The sequence below is a fragment of the Pituophis catenifer genome, unplaced genomic scaffold (assembly GCF_029215685.1).
Source record: "Pituophis catenifer annectens isolate HBS135680 unplaced genomic scaffold, rPitCat1.0.hap2 SCAF_3, whole genome shotgun sequence".
NCBI classification, from domain to species: Eukaryota; Metazoa; Chordata; class Lepidosauria; order Squamata; family Colubridae; genus Pituophis; species Pituophis catenifer.
In genome coordinates this window covers 35949486-35963917 of record NW_027256883.1, presented here as the reverse complement: position 1 = coordinate 35963917, position 14432 = coordinate 35949486, and the positions used below count along the sequence as shown (strand labels likewise).

Below are 14432 nucleotides of genomic sequence, written 5' to 3'. Positions count from 1 at the left end.
TAAAAGGCTGTAATGTCTTCAGGAAGGGCAATTATGCTCCTCTCATGTCTGCTTCTTCCTGAATTATTTACGCTTTCCACAGCATCATGAGGAATATTTGAACTGAGATCAAGTCGTTGCTCTTTCCATCGACGGGCTTACTGCACTCGTAGTGCCTCCTTGGTTCATTTTACATGATTTACCCAACCCCGTGTACCGATTCTCATGACACCCCAAACCTTCTACTAGACAACAGGCTAAATTCGCACAGGTCGCTAAAATGATCTGAAGCTGGCTAGTTTATAACTCACTCTATCCCCAAACAAAAGGATTTACTTGCCAAACTTTCAGGATTATCGTTCATTTTATGATTTTAAGCCAGTCCCTTCCATCAAGCCTTCTCAAGGTAGGGATTAGAAATGGGCACGTGGAGATCATGGTATACACTATGTTAGAAGCGAAGATAAACCAATTTAAGAAACGAAGGGAGCATGCATGATTCTCCATAGCCCTTAAGGGCAGGAGAAGAAGCAAGGCTGGAAGCTGGTCAGAAGAAGATTCAACCTGGAACTAAGAGGAATTTCCTGACAGTTAAAACAGCAACAACAACACTGGAACAGCTTGCTTCCCAGAGTTGCAGGTGTTCATTGCTGGAGGTTTTCAAGAAAAGATTAGACAATCATTTGTCCAGGATGGTAAAAGCCAGAGGTGGGCACCTATGGCCCTTTTATGACTTGTGGACTTCAGTTCACAGAATTCCTGAGTTAACATGGCTGGCTCAGGAATTCTGGGAGTTGAAGTCCACAAGTCATAAAAGGGCCATAGGTGCCCACCCCTGTTATAAGGATTCCTGCCTTGGCAGAGAGTTAAACTTCAAGACCTCCTAAGTTCCTTCCAGTCCTATGATTCTAAGCTGTGTGGACTTCACTTCCCAGAATGCCTCAGTCAGCAGCAGACTGGGTTGGAGAATTCTGGGAGTTGAAGTCCACATATCTTTAAAATGTCAAACTTGCAAAACACTAGTGTAAACTTTCGCGTTTCATTCTGCGATGGGACAGGCATCACGAATTACAAATGTTTAATGCGGGAAAAGAGGCAGAGATTTAAGCCGAGCTGGTCGTGCGATCCTTGCAGCTTCCACTCTCCCCGCAACAGAATCTTGCAAGCGGGACCCAGAGAACGCTCCGTATTTCTCCTTCTCCACAGAGCGAGAAGCGCGAACAAGGCACGTGACAAGAGAGAAAGGGGGAACCCGCTCGGCCAATCGCTCGGAAGGAGGGCGTGGCCAAGAGTGGAGCCCTTCGCGGCAAGGACCGTTGTCATAAATGGCGGCGTTTGGAAAAGCGGGGTGCGAGATTTGAAAATGGAGCAGACAAGTGATTTAACTGTCGCGAGCGACGCCACGTCCGTGCCTCGGACGCCGGCGCGGGCGGACTTTGTGGATTGTGGCGCTTCAGAGGGTAGTTCTTCGGACCTCTTCGCTGAAGTGGAGTCGATAGCCGCTGGATGGATGCTGGATTTTGCCTGCCGCTGCCTGTGCCGCCATTTTTGCGAGGGGAACCGGATCGACTTCGAAAGGAGCAGAGACCTGGCTCTGGGTAATTGGCTGTTGGTGGGATGTGGGAGGCTGGAGTTGTGGCTCCTTTGCTGGTGCTGGGTGCCCCAAGCCCATAATGCATGGCTCAGCAGACTATAGAACAGAGCAGCTATGCTGGCTGGAGAATTCTGGGAGTTGAAGTCCACAAGTCTTAAAGCTGCCAAGTTTGAAGACCTCTGCTATAGAAACTGCTTGTTTCCTCCCCCTTGGCTTTCTCTACAACTAGGGCAGTGGTTCTGCCAGGCAGACGTTCAACAGCTGTATTTCTTTTCTTGTGGTGGTGATGCTTTTTTACACTTCTTCGCTTGATTTAGTTATATACGCGCTGCCTTTTAAAAGAAATGTTTCTCAGAGCAACTTTGTATATGTGGCTGCCAATCTCATACAATGGCAGCTGTCAACAATCCATCAACCCTTTTCTCCCGGGACACCTTTCAATTACAATGGAGAAATCCTTTTTTTTTTTTGGTCACAGTCATTTCTTTTGAATATTTGTAATTTTTGAGGTGTTTGTTAATGGAACATTTGTTGTTAGTTGCGAAGTTGTGTCCAACCCATTGCGACCCCATGGACAACGTTCCTCCAGGCCTTCCTGGCTTCTACCATCCTCTGGAGTCCATTTAAGCTCATGCCAACTGCTTCAGTGACTCCATCCAGCCACCTCGTTCTCTGTCGTCCCCTTCTTCTTTTGTCCTCATTAGGCTCTTCTCCAGTGAGTCCTTCCTTCTCATTAGGTGGCCAAAGTATTTGAGTTTCACCTTCAGGATCTGGTCTTCTAAAAAGCAGTCAGGGTTGATCTCCTCTGGGACTGACCGGTTTGATCACCTTGGAGTTCATAGGACTTGCACAGCATTACAGAACATTATAGAATAACAAATATTTGAAGAGGTCTATTTTCTTTCTTCATTGATGTTCATTAGTGATTTATAGTACAAAGCAGTAGTGTCTAAGGGACCAAAATAACTACCGGTATTTCAAATTGTCACATTGGGGGACAGATGGGTTAATTGTTTACTAACTAGCATAAGTATAAACTATTCAGTATAAACTGCTCTGAAATGTTTCAATCCTAAATACAATTATTTGGGAGTCAATTCTATTTAGTATTATAGGCAAGGTTACTGATAACCACACAGTGGCACTGTAGGAACAAAATCATAACTGATATGTCTGCTTTCTTTTTTCAGCTGTTATTAAAGGGTTGCACAAAATAGAAACTCATCAAAGGGAAACAGTGTGCCTCTGTCAGCTGTTGACATATATTGCGGAAGGAAAAATATTTGGTAAAACATTTTAATATTTTGGCTTTGGAGAGAATTCTTAATTAGATGCTGGCAATCAAATGCTAACTATATGCTTATTTATAGAAAAACATGTTCTTTTAACTAAAAAATAATGCAAAAATGTATACACACATAGTCTACACATTTGTATCTGTCATTTATCTTTAATTGTTAAAATATAAACTAAAATTATTAGAAATAACCACTGTTAATAAAAGCAAAAGAGGTCTGAAAATTTGGTAAGTTGATTGCAACAAACCACGTTTTCTGAAATATGGCCTTGTGTTCTTATGCTCAGCAATGACAATTATCTGCACTAGTGGCAGCTTCAAGTCAGCAGCATATTTTAGTATTTGTAAACAAGTTGTCCTTAATCTTGATAGGCTAATACTGAGGATATCTTGCCAACTTACTACTTAACCAGTAACTTTATATAAACTCCACAAATACTGTGCACTCATAAACCTAGTCCAAGAAGTGTACATTTGATGTCAATGGAACATCATAGGGGCAAAAGATGAAGGAGCTAACCTACATATGTTTTTGGCTAGAGATTAGGCATTAGTTCTTGATGTGATTGTATATCATAGTTCTCTTGTCTTAAGGAATTACAGTCTGAGCACAGTATGGTATGATTTTGATATAGTGATTGCTATTGCTAAGTTCCTCCATTTTCAATAAAAGTTACAAAAATTATTTTATACTGATTGCTTGAATAGACTACTGTGGTTCTGGAATTCCTAGCTCAAAGAAAAATAATATAGAAAGTTGTAGGGCTAATCTTGTAAAATAATGCATGTTGTCTTTAATCAGGCATAAGCCCATATCTTATTTAGAACTATTGTTCTGAACTGAGGACCCTAGATAGTTTATTGTAGTTTTTCAAATACTGTTAAAAAAAGTAGCAAAATAAAATTTAAAGGATCTTTTATTCTCTGCTATTTGATTTGCTCCCTCTCTAAATTATATCCACAGTTTGGCTTGGCATTTGACCAGGCTCTGTATAACAAGGTATTAAAAAGGACCTGAGGATAACTTTTTAAACCAGAGATTTCCTAAGATTGTTCAATCATCTCCCTAACTACCTCAGTTGAATAGTTGATGATCTCTATTTAGCAAGCTTTCTTCTGTGAACCAAAAATCAAAGGAAGAAATTGACTTCTAATATGATGACTGTATTTTTTCTATATGGAAGTTTAATTTTTTGATCTTTAAAATACTACGCTGCTATTTTTACTTCTTCTTATTTCTCTTAAGATTCTGATTTTGGAGATGACCAAAGACTTTCACCACTGGAAAATGCTTTGTCGGTTTGGATTTCATTCCTAAAAACACAAAGCAAACAAGATAAATTGCAGAAAGATATCAAGTACTTAATTCAGATTCAGGTTTGTTTGAATATATTGATCTACAATATATTCTATAAATTGTTTGTGATTTCTCATGGGTCAGATCAAAATGGTCATGCCATTTGAGATAGGACGGACAATGTTTAATATTTTAAGTTTTTTTTCCCCCTATGTTAGAAACTACTTCAAAACAATCACTATGTGTAGGCTATCCCCACAATAATTTCCATGGAAACTGTACCATTCACAAAATACAAAATATAATTCTTTGTTTTCATCAAATCCATCGTTGCATCTTCAAAATTCACTTAGGAATTTAAACATTTACATGAGTTTACAGTTAATTGGCAACAGCATGAAATCTCATGACCATTTATAGTCTGTGGCATCATAAATGAACAAAAAGATTACTTAGAAGCTCTATCCAGTTGTGGAAAAGAAGAGCAGAGTTCTGCACTTGGATTAGTCATGTTGGATAGCCAAAAAGCATAGGAGAGAATAGCACAAGGGAAATATGGGAAATGAAAGTGTTGAATAAGATACTCCCAGGATCAGTTCCAGTTATTACACTAAGGCAACTGGACATGCAGGAGTAGCAGCTGTCATAGTCTGCCTCATTCCATAAGCCAAACATGCTTCTTTTTTCCGATTCATTGTCAATATTGCTTAATTCATTTTACATGTGGAAACTCCTATATCCACACTTAAAATCAGGCAGGGAAAGGATAAAGCTGTCTCCAACAAATGATCCTGTCTGTAAGAATTCTTAGTAGTAGCAGGGAGGAGATTTTCCTGTCCTCCGTACCAGTTAATGGAATTAGTGAAACATTTATTTGGATGATGGATGCCTCCATTGTGCTGAACGGGAAGAACAGAGTAAATGCTCTTTGGCACCATACATCAAGTTGAGTTGCTACAGAGAAAAGTGAAATTGATCATAACATTAAATTGCATAAGTTTTCTTGTTCCCAGATTTATTATAAAGAATGGAAGTCATTACTTAAAAGTTGTCTCTTTGTAGGCAGTGGCTATATATATGGAAAAAGGATATTTTCAGGAGGCTGCAGAAGTGATAGAAAGACTTTTTCCAGAATCTTCCTGCAATGAGGTAGTATGTTCAATATTGAATTAAATTAGACAATTGTTCTGAAGCCTTACAAAATAAAAATGCATGTGATATTTGTAAATGATCAATGTGCAGATTTACTGAGCTAATAAAACAACTTTCAGGGTTTACTCTGTTCTAGTCATTGTTAATTTACAATCTATGAAGCCATTAAACTTTGGGCGAGCAACCTGTGCCCACAACCTGGTTTTGTGACCTTCAGGATGCATTACTGAAAGCAGTGATTAAAAGTATTTTAATATTGCAGATAATTCTGCAATATGTTCACTGTTTTATCTGTTACATTTTGGACAGTAAAATAGATGCATTACATTTCTGGCACACTGAATGCAGCTATTTTCAGTAATGTCTAATAATAAAAAACCCTAAAATTTTAGCTTTACTGACTAGTTACAGTACACCAAGCAGCCTTTTGATCGATCCATCTATGAAAAGTGTCAAAAATAAAGTTATCCTCTATTCTATTAATGTTAAAACAGACATTAAAACCTCCAGGAATTTTCAATAGTCATACCTTACCAAGTTAAGGTTTCTGATCCAATTTCATGTCTTCTTGCCTATTCAATTTCTCTGTAATAATTTTAAATATTATTTTACTGCCATCTAAACTTCACCCAATTCTATTAAAGTTTTAAGGAACTTAGATTGTGGATTTTTAATCTTGTAAACACCTGGAGTCACCTTGTGTGAGTTGGGCAGCCATATAAATATTTTTAATAAAATAAAAAGGAAAAATTCATACTGGTGACATTGGCATAAGTTTTTTTTTTTCAGATCATTATATTTAGTATGTTGTATAATTTACTGCTTCGTTGCTATAAAATCTTGGAAAGTGACACCATATATTTATTGCTGGGTTGGAAAACTAGTTGGAAGAAATAAACTTAAAGGCAGAAAGAAAAACAGAAATTAATACAAATCATGATATATGTAGGGTGGGATGTTTAATTGAGAAGTGGGTATTTAAAAAAGAATACTATGGAATGGAGGAATGTAAAGGAAGATTAGAGGAGGATGTTTGGCATGAGATGCATTGCTTTGGTTGCCCAGGAGTTTGACTAAAGAAAATTGAGAACCCTGAACTAAAGAAGCTATTACTATTGTTGTATCATCTTATCTGTGCACAGTTGTGTGAAAATTATAAGGAAATGCTGATAACTTTAACAAAATCTAACAAAAGTGAATTTGTTATTATTAGGAAAGATAATTTGCATGTACTTACCACTTATATTGTATTATATTATTTATAATGGAATAATAAAGATTTAATTTCCTACATTTTGGTTTCTGGAGGCAAAACTAATATTCTGCTTCTTTTAAAATATGGCAGGATTACCGTAGAAGCACAATATGTAATATTTATTGTATTCTGACTTTCTTTTCCTGTAGCCTTTAAGAATGAAGCTTTCTGCAGTATCAAAACAAAAAGATCCATATCATCCATTTCTTCAATTTTTCAGTTTTAATCTTTTGACTGAGAGAATTAAAACTTATATCAATATTTTCTTGAAAAAAGAAACCAACAATTTTTTAATGAAGGTATGTTGAAAACCATAGTAAAATAGAATAAAAGTAATGTATACTAATTCAATTATATAAATGTTAATTATACAATTAACATTGCATATTTATAAGTGACTGAATGTCTTACTCATTAAAATATTGTAAAGTATTGGAAAACATTCCAATTGTTAAAACTGTAATACTATACAAATTATCGAATTTTAAATAACATCAGAATAATAGGTGCAATAGACCAAATGCATAGCATTGCAACAATTTGTAACTAGGATGGAATTATTTAGAGGATTACTTGTGTCTCTGGACTGCCTGGACTGTAGAGATGCCTGCAGGGCAGAATTAGTGATTCTAGTGATTCAATCAATAGATACATCCAGATTCTTATCTTCTGAGGCTTTCTTTGCATTACTTTCAGTTCCCACCTGATGTGTTGATTGAATGTAACCAACCATTTTTGCTTGCCCCTTGTTCTTCATATCTGGTAAAGAGTTGTAGCTAGATCCAGGAAGTTATAAATTCCTACCTACATAAAAAACCTCATTAAAGTGGTTATTAATTTTGGAAGGGGGAATAATGGAATGAGAAAATCTAATTATTTCCTACTTGAATAAATATCATGCTGCAGAAGTGTGTGATGGCTGATTCATCTTGACTATTGGTCTGAATCTACAGTTATTAGGCTTTGCCCTGCTCTCGTTATGATTTACAAGAGCTTATTGAGGTAGCAGGAACACAGGTCTTCTCTCTGATTCATTACACCTCTTCTGAACTGAAGCATTACACAACTCTAGCTGTTAATTATATTGCTGTCTTCATTTTACATTTTTATTAATCTCGTGTTTTAATTCCTTTCTAGCAGTATATGGTAAAAAGTGTTTTAGGAAGACTGGAAAAGATATGAAAAGTAGTATTTCTTAAGTAAACGTTGCTGTTTTACAGGAAGCTACAAAAGAGGTGAAAACAAAAAGTTCAGAAAACATAATGGTACCCATACAATGCGACAGTACAGTTGAAACAAACAAAGAAAATCATTTGGAAAACACACCAAACACCGTGTTAAAGTATGACTTTCCTTGGAATTCGCTAGTTTTATATCAACATTAGTTATCTTGAAGGTTGCAGAGTTTTCTTTTCAGCTTTAACATATTCTGGTAAATAAATGACTTTTCCTAGTTAATTTTTTTAATGTATTATGTTAGAAAAATAGGCGGATAGTGGAATTTAACAAAGAATGATATAATACAAGGGGAGAAAAGTTTCACCATCCATATAGATGTTCTCTATCATATCTCCTTTCTTTCATTCTCTTATAGATTACATAAACATTCCTGTTCTTTACCTGGTCAATCATTTTGGAAACCAAGGCAGAATCCGATTTCCCGCAAGCCCCAAAATACAAAACGAAAAACTCTTCAATGTAAGTACTACGTAATTTCAGTATATCTGAACAGGATAGATATATTGGAAATATGAGGGGAATCAGATTTCCTTCCCCACAATCCATGCTTCAGAGTCCCCCCTTTCACTTAAAAAAATAGTTGCTCATTGAAAGCAAAATATAGACCAAGGTATCAATGATCATTCTGTAGCTTGGCAGGCTTTGTGCTTGATGTATTTCCATTTATGTTGACTAGGTTCAGCTTTATTTGGGCTAATCTCCATACACCTTTGAATCTTAAATCTAATACATGACATATCTTTATTCAGAACATTCTTTCATAGGCTTTCTTTTTCCCTCTTAAAAATGATATCCCTTTGTTTTATTTTTTATTGATTCACTTTATTCTATTTGTTTTATATGTTGCAGTCCTGCTGCTAGTCCCCTAATTAAGTGAGTTTAATTACCATATTTTTCAGACTATAAGACGCTTTGGACTATAAGACACACCTAGCTTTTGAGGAGGAAAACAAGAAAAAAATATGCCTCTGCCTCCCAGCAATTTGCCTCCTTGCAAGCAAACAGCAAACAACCTGGTTGTTCAGGTTGTTCAGGTTCAGCACAGCTTGATTTAGCACAAGCAGCTGATTGGTGATTGGATCGGTCTCTCGGAATACCACCTATCAGCTGTTCTAGGCTGTGGAGATTGCCACCGTCCATCGCCTCCCATTACTGCCACCACCTATTGCCGCCTCTGCATGCCCCATTTTTGGCCTCTGCACATCCCGTTTTTGGCCCGTTCCAGGCAGTGGGGATTGCCACCGATGCCTATCCCCGATGCCTGGGACGGGCTGAAAATGGGATGCACAGAGGCGGCGATAGGCGGCAGAGGCGATGGGGAGTGGTGATCCCTGCAGCCTGGAATAGCTGATTACGGTATTCTGGGAGGCAGATCCAACCGCTAATCAGCTGCTCATGCTAAATCAGGCTGTGCTGAAACTGACCAGGCTGTTTGCTGCAAGGAGGCAAATTGCTGGGAGGCAGAGGCTGAATGGTGGGTGGATGGGCGGGGCTTCGGTAACATTCACTCTGTAAGACTCACAGACATTTCCACCCACTTTGGGGGGGACGGAAGTACGTCTTATACACCGAAAAATACGGTAGTTATCCATAAAAAATGCACAGTACTTCAGGGTTCAAAAGAGGTGTTTGTATTATTTTTCTGAACCAGGTAAAAAAAATCTGAAAAATACTACAGATGCTCTACAAGATGAATTTCTGCCAGCTTGTCAGAAGAAAAAGGTATAAACAAGAAAGGTTCAAAATAATGTATTAATATAAAATAATATTAGTGAGATTAACCAAAGAAACAGCATTTTTCCAAAATATTTCTCTGCTTGCCCAAGAAGACTGCCTGTCTGTAAGTATGGTCTGATACATACAAGATCCGACAAGATAAAAGTACTTTGTTATTTCCAATCCAGCATGGCCATGCAGAATGGTCAAACCTAGTGTAATAGGAAGAAGTGCAGTGTTCATATTTTCATATTTATTTACTTCTTTACATGCAGGTATTTCTTAATAATACAAATTTTGGTGGAGGTTTGCAGTAAAAAAAAATAGGCTAATATACAAGTAGGACATAAAAATAAAATCTAAAATGGTGAAATTTAATAAAGGACAGAAAATACAGTGGTAGAAGGTAACCTTCCCCAATTGTTCCAAATGTCTGGAAATTCAATTTGTATAATACACAGCTAATATGCCTGAACACTGTTGGTTTGGTTTATTGGAATTAAAATCCAACATATCTAAAGTCACTCCATAAATGATCTACATGCTATTGAAACTGTGATCTTTGCATGTTGCCCAAAAGGTTGTGTCTATAGTATATCATAATAATGTATATCTAGCCAATTATCAGTGAAGAAGCCAAGGTGCCTTCTTATTTGGCACTTCTGTTACAGCTGGTTAGCAAAAGGAAAAGGAAAGAATTTCTGCTGTTACATAATTCTCATATATTCAGACCCACAAAATACAAATATTTGTCAGTGGGTTTGGCCCCTCAGATTTTGGAAACTGGTTGTCTCTGGTTTTTATCAGCTTTCTATTTCAACTGTCCCAAGTTCTTTGGTGTTAACGATATGATATTCCAAGGAAATTGAACTTGTTAATACATATGCAAGAGAACTCTGTTCAGAAAAATGTTAATGTTTCCATTTTATAATGCAAATCTAAATGCATATAAGCAGTGATCTTTGTAGACTTCTGCTTCTTTGTCCTGCTCCTTTCAAATAATCTCTATATTGGAGTCTGTATTTTGATACAGTGTAACAGGTTTGCAACTCAAATTGTAATTTTAAAAAATCATGACAATCACTACATTGATATTGGAGATAAGACTTATGACACATACAGAAATCGAAATTGCTGTAGCTTAAGAAAACAATATTGCTATAAGATGCAAGTGGCTGTTTTATAAATATGAACAGATGTGTGTGTTTGTGTTTAGAAGTAATAAAAGTAATTTCTATTTTTCCCTGTAATTCTCATATCTGAAATAATCATTTGCTTTTCAGAAAGCTTTTTATTCTTTATAATGGAAATAGAAGAAATAGTTCTTAAAATGCTGATTTCTTGTAAAATGCAAATGCTATAGGCTTTAATTGTGCTTTCAAGAATGAGAGTTAATAGAAATATAATGTTCTTGCAGCAATTGCTAATTAGGCTAATAACTAAAGTGCTTGAAAAGATACATGTTATAATACCTTATTTTAATTTTCTATAGCCATGGAAGTGGGAAGAAGACCAGAAATTAAAAAATGGTGTACAGAAGTTTGGAGTTGGAAACTGGATGAAAATTCTTCAGAATTATGATTTTAATAATAGAACCAATGTTATGTTAAAAGACAGATGGAGAACTTTAGTTAAGTTAGGCTTGGCCTAAATTGTTTTTTCCTCAGATACTCAGCCTATTATTTGCCTCTTTATATTTTGATGATGAGGTCATGTCTTAAACGAATAAACAGGAACCATTTTATGCAATTATAGTTCCTAAAAATAGTTTTTGGTGTCTTCGTTGATTCTTGAAAATCTAGAGGTGATAAGTTGTTAAATTGAAGTCTGTTACCTAGTTATCATCTGAATAAAGCTGCTTAAGACAAGCAATTTCAGATTGATTTACCGTATTTTTTGGAGTGGTAAGACACATCGTTTTTCCCCCCAAAAAAAGGGTGAAAATCTGGGTGCGTCTTATATTCTGAATGTAGCTACGCCCAGCTTCTCAAACGGAGGTTTCAGAGGCTGAAAAAAGCATCAGAAATGGAGCTTCAGAAAAGAAGCCGAACAGAGCTTCAGAGGTTTTTTTCTGAAGCTGTTTCTGAGGCTTTCAGAGGGAGAAAAAAAAGCAAGGCACAGAGCTTACAACCAAGGAATCTGTGGCTAAAATTCACCTCTGGGAACAGCTGATTGGGGGTATTCCAGGAGACCGATCTACCTGCCAGTCAGCTTTTTTCTTATTTTCCTATTTTTCTTAGTTTCCTCCCAAAAAAATAAGGTGCGTCTTATACTCCGGTGCATCTTATACTCCGAAAAATACGGTAACCTTTCATTCTGGAGAGCTTGTAAGAAATTCAGGGTAATATCTTGCAGGATCATACAAATACTGCAAAGTTAAGACATAAGTAGAGTCTTAAGCAGACAAGTTTAAGATCCATGTTGGATCTGTTTAATAAGGACATCTTCATTGTTCTATGCAAACAGAACAGGGAGACTAAATTTTTCAGTGCAAGAAATACTTTAACAAAGAAATAATGCTTTAGAACAGCGGTTCTCAACCTGGGGGTCGCGACCCCTTTGAGGGTCGAACGGCCATTTCCCAGGGGTCGCCAAAGCCCTCTCTCGCCCCCCCCTTCACTCACCCTCTGCCTCTGCTGGATCGCCCGGTCGCCGTTCGCTTACCCCGCCCACTCCCAATCTATTGCTGCTCCGGAGTCCCAGCTGATGGCTAGAGGGAAAAAAACTTTAAATTCTTGCCGCGGGGCTTCAAAGAGCTAGCTGCAAAGAGGTAAATTCCTGGAGCAAGTTTTTTTCCCCCTAGCTATACTGAAAAGAGAAAGCGAAAGCAGGGTCTTAGCTGCAAGTGACAAAATGAGGCAGAGAGGTTTCTTTTTCTTTTTCCTAACCAAAAAAGGTAGGTACAAAACTGCAAACAATGGGAAATTTAGGGCAAGAGGAGGTTCAAGATTTTAAAACACAAAAGAAAAAAAGCTCTATTTAACTAGGGAATTGTAATAATTGAGATACTATTAATTGTATATTGTGTTGAAAGCAGAAATGGTTAAGTTGTGGTTTGGAGGAATATATGGGGGAAATTATTTGGTTTATTATTATTGGTAAATATAATTAATTGATTTGTAAGAAATTGGATTGCATGGAAATAATTGGAATATTCATGTTCATATTGATAAATATACAAAAAAGATAGTTATATAACTAATTGATTTATATTAAAATGTTGAATTTGTATTAAACAACTGTATTACATAATTAACCAATGTGAGGATGGATATAAAAATAGATGACAATGCAAAGGGGTATAATATAGAATAGAAGGGAAAAATTGAATTTGATTAAGATTAGAGATGAGGATGAAGGGTAATATTGTTTTTTTAAAAAAATAGTTGAGGAATAAATATGGTAAAAAGGAAATATAGAAATTGTAAATTTAATTGAAATGACTAAATATTGTGTTGGAAGAAATATCCTTCTGGGTTCTGCTCCAAGTGGGGAAAAAGACACTGGAAACATGGAGACTGTTTGGAAAGATGTTTTAATAGTGGACAGGATCACATGGCTTGATGGGGCCCATTGTGTTAGTTTCTGTTGCTATTGTGTTGCAAATGTCCTTTGACAAAGGATTGACTTTCTGCCTCTGGCGCATTAACAAAGAGTGGGGGGCAGGAAGGTGGGAGGAGCTTTGTCTGTAAAATATGCTTCTCCATTTCTCATCCAGGGAAATATAATATTCTGCCTTTTTAATATTTCCCAAAATATTTCATTCTTCTAGGAAAGGGGTGGCTGCTAACCTCCTACAACTGTTTAAATTTGTGGACCGGCCAAATACTCTGTTCAAAGAAAATATGTTGTATGTTTGTATGTGTGTTTCTAATTATTGCTATTTATTCCTATTTGTTCTCTTTTATTCTTTAAAGTTTAACAATTCATTCTTTATCTTAATATCTTTATATTTGTTTGGGGTTGGCTTTCTTCCCTTTCATCTTTTTTATTGTACAGCAATCTTTCTCCTCAAACCTACCACCTTTGTCTTTTCTTTCTTACTTACTTTCTCTTCCCCCCTCTTCTTCTTCTCCCTACTTCCTCTTTCTCCTTCTCCTCCTCTCTTCCTCCCTCTCTTACCTTCACTCCTATTCTAATTTCCCTTCCCTTCCTTCATCCCTCTCTATTGCTGTATCCTTTTATGCATATGGACTACTCAGAGGGTTGAAAAAGTTATTTTTGACTGGTCCTCGCACTTTTGACCAGTCCTCGAACTTACGACTGTCCTCACATTTTACGTTTTTGCCCTATCTTGTCACCATGGTGAAGAGAAGCAGTTGTGAAATGAGTGACATGGTTGTTAAGAATGCTACAATGGGCATAAATGATGACCAGTCATAACTGCGAAGACCGGTCAAAAGTGCGAGGACCTGTCAGAAATCACATTTTTCAGCCCTCTGGGTAGTCCTTTTGTGCACAGGGACTACTCAGAGGGCTGAAAAAGTTATTTTTGACTGGTCCTCGCACTTTTGACCAGTCCTCGAATTTACGACTGTCCTCACATTTTACGTTTTTTGCCCTATCTTATACCATGTTGAAGAGAAGCAGTTGTGAAATGAGTGACATGGTTGTTAAGAATGCTGCACAGGCATAAATGTGAGGATGGTCATAAGTGCGAGGACCAGTCAAAAGTGCGAGGACCTGTCAGAAATGACTTTTTTTCAGCCCTCTGAGTAGTCCCTATACACATAGCCATGGCCACCTGGTCACATGACCAGCTAACCACGCCCACTCGGTCACATGACCTCCAAACCACGCCCACAAAATAAGCCACGCCCACAGAACTGGTAGTAAAAGAAATTTAGAACCCACCCCTGGTTGGGGGTCACCACAACATGAGGAACTGTATTAAAGGGTCGCG

General features: G+C 37.1%; 1 protein-coding gene across 2 annotated transcripts; it reads left to right on the top strand.

Annotated features, from left to right (window-relative positions):
• Positions 1–1298: 1298 nt before the first annotated feature.
• TERF1 (telomeric repeat binding factor 1) lies at positions 1299–11296 on the top strand. Of its 2 annotated transcripts, XM_070942211.1 has the most exons (9): positions 1299–1577; positions 2764–2859; positions 4117–4247; positions 5230–5316; positions 6724–6873; positions 7795–7916; positions 8169–8272; positions 9465–9535; positions 11022–11296. In XM_070942211.1, the coding sequence occupies exons 1-9, from the start codon at positions 1343–1345 to the stop codon at positions 11178–11180; spliced, it is 1155 nt and encodes a 384-aa protein (XP_070798312.1). In that variant the 5' UTR covers positions 1299–1342; the 3' UTR covers positions 11181–11296. The 2 variants fall into 2 exon arrangements, with proteins under 2 accessions (XP_070798312.1, XP_070798313.1); XM_070942212.1 differs by lacking the exon at positions 9465–9535.
• The last annotated feature ends 3136 nt before the right edge of the window (positions 11297–14432 follow it).